This window comes from Gavialis gangeticus, unplaced genomic scaffold (assembly GCF_001723915.1).
Source record: "Gavialis gangeticus isolate Ggan-Ray unplaced genomic scaffold, GavGan_comp1, whole genome shotgun sequence".
Lineage (NCBI taxonomy): Eukaryota > Metazoa > Chordata > Crocodylia > Gavialidae > Gavialis > Gavialis gangeticus.
In genome coordinates, this window is record NW_017729034.1 from 9,942,411 (window position 1) to 9,948,108 (window position 5,698).

A 5,698-nucleotide genomic window follows, 5' to 3' on the forward strand; every position below is an offset into this window, starting at 1 on the left:
CCCGCAGAGTGAGAATACAATGAAACTGGTTTGTATTTATAGATATTTTACAAGGTTAAATAAGAACAACAATAATAATAATAAAAAAATTGAACACTAAAATGAACAGGTTTGTTGTTGGGTTTTGTTTTGTTTGTTTTTTTTCCTCTTTTTAATTTTCTTTCCAAATGTGACCAGTGTTGCTGAGTGAGACTCAAATTACTGGTGATTCTTCCTGTGCAGCTGGCTGCTCGGGACCTGTTCAGGTGGAGTTGGAGGCGGAGGCTGAAGCTGCGCTATTGGTCTGAGCTCGCTCTCCTGCGTTAACATCTGCAAACAACAAAGGGGAGGGTACAAAGCAACGTTATTTCCGAGAAACAGGCTTGTCAGTCACCAGCTCTGACTTCTGACATGAGCCCATGGCTGTACCTGGCTACATGCTTTTGGGCGCTGTGTCCGGGTGCTGTGAGGCGCGAGGGGACTGCTCTCCTGAACACACACCCGGGGTGCAGGAAGTGATTCAGCAGGCAGCCACCTGGAGGCAGGTTTGGACTCAACTGGACCCGCAGGAAAGCTCTTTTAAAGGCTGGCTCACCAAGGTGCCAGGACTCGGCTAGAACGAAGCCAGCCCTCAGCTCAGAGCATGCAGCAGCTGGAAACTGCAGGCAGCCTGAAGGGAAAGCCTGCCACTCTGCGCAGGGTCATGTTGCAATTCAGTAAATTCATTGGTCTGACAAGGCATGTTAGTGCTGCCAAACATAATACTTCAAGAATCTATGGCTCCGACAAGGTTTCACACAAGTGCTGAGGCCTTCTCTTTAGCCTGGGCAGAATTTGTTTAAAAGGGTAAAAATTTATGTTTATTTTTAGGTATCAAGGTTGTAGCTGTATTGGTCCAGAGGAATAAACAATCTGGACTTGTGGTAGAAGTGATATCTACTATTAGACCAAGTAGAATTTTTTTTTTTTAAATATAGTTGGTCTAAAAAAAGATATCACCTCTACCATGAGTCCTGAATGAGTTTACTTTTAAGCATTTATTTTTATTTTTATAGACTTTACAGGTAGGACTGCCAGGATCTGGAATGGGCTCCCAAGAGAGGTGGTGCTCTCCCCTACCATGGGGGTCTTCAAGAAGAGGTTGAATAGATATCTGGCTGGGGTATTATGATCCCAGCACTCGTTAATGCCCAGGGCAGCGGGTTGGACTTGATGATCCCTTCAGAACCCTTCCAACCCTAGGAACTATGAATTTTCAGGACTGTGCTGTTTAACTGCCTGCTGCAACACATGTAACTACTGTAGGACTGCAGTCAGCTGAGCAGCAGGACTGCTATCAGTCCTGGCTCTGCTCATCTTAGCTCCCTTGTCCACTTTGTTACTTCCTCTTCTGTTGTTTCCAGTCCCCCGGGGGTTTCTGGGAGTCACAGGCCAAACTAGTCAGCATGGATCTGTAGGACTGCTCCCCCTGCCATCACACACTCCATCAGCCATCATTACTCTATGTCCCCTTTCTATAAATTTCAATTATTAACAATGGAAATTGTTTTTGTCCATCTATGACTGTGAGGTGAAATCAGTGCTTACCAATAAAAACAAATCCTACCAAGCCTATGTATATAGTGTGTCCAACTAGTAACAAAGCCATCTGTGAAGTATGCAAACAACCACAGACAACGGAAGTAACTGGCCAATGTCTCTGGTAGAAACAGCTTGTTTGTTAATGTGCAATTCATGTACTTGTTGCCTCCGTAAATGTCTTTTGAGTCTATTGCTTTATTCTGTATTGCTCAACACAAGTTGGACTTGCCACCAACCTTGCTGCTGAAGCAGATTAATGTCAAGGCTTGGAGCCAGGAAAGGAGGTTTAACACAATCATGTAGCATTCTTAAGGGGATCAGCACGTGGCAGGAAACTCTCTCAGTCTGCTCCCTCCCTTCCTGGGACCACACTACTTCATGGACAGGGAACCAAAGGCATATCATGGGCGTGTGTCAGAGTGATCTACAAGATGGAGCAGCAAAAGAACATTTTTATCCATTTATTTGGAAACCCTGTCATTCCAACTGCCCACTTCCACTTATTGTGTCAGGAGATGTATAAATTCCTCTTATTTTTAACAAAAGGAAAAGGTTTTTGGCAAGGAGCATCTTAGTGCTGTGACCCCTCAGGCCCTTCCAGAGAGAATCTCAGAGGCTGCACTGGTTCATTCTTGAGCATTTGGTTGGGACAGCAGGTGAGACAAGGTGACCTGAGAAGACACTTATTGAAAAAGCAGGTAAGAGACAATGCTGTTAACTGACTACTCAGCATCAACTCTGGAAAAGATGCTAGAAACAACAAATGCAGAAACTTGTATAAAGATTATCACTGCTGGCAATTGACTATAACCTTTGAAAAAGAAAACAAAAAAATTCTTATATAGAACTGTAATAGTGGAAAAAAATGTATGGATTTCACCTGCCTAGTACAGTGCCACAGAAGCTAGAAAGCTGCTGTTTGGGGTTAGTATAGGCATACTGGAACCAGGCTGGTCGAAGATGAAGAAAAGCTGTGGACGCTGAAAAAGCTGTCAGGGAGAGGCAGTAATGGAAGATCCATGTGGGGCACAACTACTTGAATAGACATACCCCTGCCGCAAAAAACAAATCACATCAACTATAAAAGCTGAATGATCGTACTGTCTGAGGAGGACTGTATTATCTGAGGATCCCTTGTCTAAAGAGCTGCCTCAACACAGTACAGTACAACAGTGGATGAACAGCACAGTACAAAATCCCTAAGGGAAATGGGTTCATTTGAAAAAGGAAGAGATTGGACTGGTGTAAAGAAAAGGGACTGAAGCAGATGCAAACCACTGGGCTGGGCCAGGAAGAACCTGTAAGACGGCCAGAACCCATAGCAAGCAGCTGCTCATCATGCAATGCCCTGAGTACAGCATGGTAATGTTGACTTCCAAAGCTAACCTGGATTAGGGCATTTTTAGTGCAGAATGAGAGTGTGCACACAGAAATTTAATCTGGAACAGATAGTGTGCTTCCCATTGCCCCCCACCCCTTATTCCAGATTAACTTTCACCTGTGGATAAACCCTAACCAGTTAACTCTCTGCCATAATGGGCAGGGGGCAGCAGTTCAGGGGATAAGCGGTAATGGCCAAAGACTTCTTGTGTACATGAACAGTGTTTCGGTCATTGGGTGTCTGTACATCCCAGCAAGCAACGTGCTGCCCAATAACAGTGGAGGTTGCAATTAAGATTAATGGATTAGTGGTCAACTGAGACTGAAGAATGGGGAAAGGTCTGCCCCAAGTGATGCAGGTAAAACGCTGCTTCTCTCTCTTGGGACCAGGCTGGAGGCAGGAGGTCCTGCACAGCACCTGTTACCTTCCACTACGCATGTTAAGGGAAGAGATCAATAAGCAAGTAGCCTAGGCTCATCCACATGCATGCAGCTCTTTCATAACAATACCCAAAAGCTTCGCCTATCCGGGACAGGCTGCAGGCTGCTCAAGGAGCCCACTTCACATGCCCACAGATCAAACATGTTGTAGATGCCCCATTCCAGGGCTGCGTGAGCCAAGAACCCTCACGAGATGCATCATCTTGGCTTTTTAGCTGGGTGCAGCAGTGTGGGGAAGCAGCAAACAGCCAGCCTTTCTGTAGATGAGGTTCTGTATTGGGCTGCAACATCCTTCTGGCTGTGGTGTCTGCTGGTTTCCATTAGGCTTCCCCCCCGCTGAAGAGGTGACTGCAAGTAGGTACTACGTACTGTGCTGCAGCCGGGGACTACAGCTGTGGTTTGAGGTGAGACAATGACAGCAGGTGCCTGGCTGCAGTATGTCATCCTGGCAAATCTGCCCCGAGTAGAAAAAACAAGAGTTGGGGGGTGGGGATGCTGGATTCAGGCCTTGTCTTTGCAGCTTTTTCAGGGGGGTGGGCAAGCTCTTGTTCCTCAGTTCATAGATCCTCCCTCTAGTTTCACTTCCTTGTTGGGGGGGGGACGGGGACGCTGCTCCTGGGGTACATACACAGTGCCCTCAGGGTCCTTTCAGCAAGGAGCCCACCCAGGATGAGCTGCAGCTCAGCATAAGATTCCCCTCACCATGTTAGCTTGGAATAAGAAACCTAGAGGGCCAAGCTGGCTGTGACTGGGAATGGTACCCAGCACGCTGCAGCATAGAGCTGGAAGAGCACACTGCAAGAGTCTGCAACCGGCTCCCCAGGTCCTGTGGGACAATGCAGGCCTTGAGCAGTTAGGTGGGGCAAAACTAAAACGCAAGTGAGCTGCTGCGAAATTCAGGGACACGTGACATTTCTGGGCCTGTGTTCTAGTGGCCCAGAGGCTCCCAAGTTTCCAATGACTCGCTAAGCAAACTGCAGACAAGTTAGTCCACCTTGCTCGGCTGTACGTTCTCTAGTAGGAAAACTGCCTGCTGCTCTCCTTGGTGGGGAGAATTCAAGTCTCTCAAAATACTTTCAATAGAAAGTTGCATTCATCTGCTAAATATCACTTTCGAGTGAGGACCACTGTGGCTCTGTACAATTGCTTTGCAATGGCCGGCAACTTTCATTCCAGCTTGTGCCACTTTGCCGCTGAAGATGTAGGTGCTTGGCCTCGCTTTGGATTCAAGGGGATCAGCACAGCATGATGCATTACAAAATGATCCCTGCATCCATGCTGGCAAGGGTCACACGCAGGCAGCAACCACACCCCAAGCATAGTAATGCTGACTCACAGCACAACTACCTGCCTTGTTTCCTTATTGACATGATGTGACGTGGGTTCTGTTCCCTCCATTTCTGAAATGGCCCATGTCATTCACAAATGGAGAAGCCTTTTGTGAAGGAAAAGATCATTCCAAACTCGCATCATCCTGTGCTCTAGACCCACCATGCTGTCACAGAAACCGTGAGGAACGTGCAAGTAAGTTTACAGATAGGTTTTGGAAGCAAGTATGATCAGCTTTCCTTTGTACCACAGGGCTGATGCACAGACCTCAGGAAGAGAAGAAATTGCTGAGCAACACATTTTACAGATGTCTTAAAAATTCTATAGTAAAACTCTCCTATCACTTCCAAGTCTGGTATTTCACGGACTAAAGGTAACTGCTGTGCACTCAAAGAACTGAATGCTACTCACCTTAAATAATTAGGCAGACATTCTTTTGAAATTAAGAAATGTTTATATCTAGCCAGCTTTTCTTCTGCCAGTGTTTCAGGTCATGGCAGTCTCACTGGTGGCCAGCACGCCACATGTAGCCCCCAGGCTCTCGGTTCAGGTGCTGCTTTCCCCATCACTCTCCTGCTGCTGGGACTTCTGCACTCCCCCTCTTTCCTCCAGTTTTTACTTCTTGCCCCAAGTCCTGGGGGTGGTAAGGTCTGCAGGGTTGAGGGACCCTAGACCTGAAGGAGGGTGGGATGGGTGGGGAAGGGCTCAGAGAGACCCAAGGATCCCACAAAGTATGAGTGTGCCGATGTAGTGGAGGCCATATGGCACAATGTGAAGCCTGGTGGGATGTGGCTTGCACAGGATGTTGCTGGTGGGGGAGGAAAGGGGAAGGTATATGTGGTCCCCAGCCACTCAGTAGTTAGACAGCTCTGTTTTAGATGGATCCTATCTGAAAGCTACAGGGGTAGGAAAAGTCCTGGGAGGTATTAATTAGTGGGCAAAGTGCAGGTGACGTGGTTTATGGTATAGGACAAATATGAGTTCCATG

General features: G+C 47.1%; 1 protein-coding gene across 1 annotated transcript in view; it reads right to left on the reverse strand.

Moving 5' to 3' along the window:
• Positions 1-28: 28 nt before the first annotated feature.
• Positions 29-5,698, reverse strand: part of GSK3B (glycogen synthase kinase 3 beta) — a 248,043-nt gene continuing 242,373 nt past the window's right edge. Inside the window, exon 11 of the mRNA XM_019526670.1 lies at positions 29-309. Within this exon, the coding sequence (XP_019382215.1) occupies positions 242-309 (68 nt within the window). The 3' untranslated portion in view covers positions 29-241. The remainder of the gene's footprint in view (positions 310-5,698) is intronic.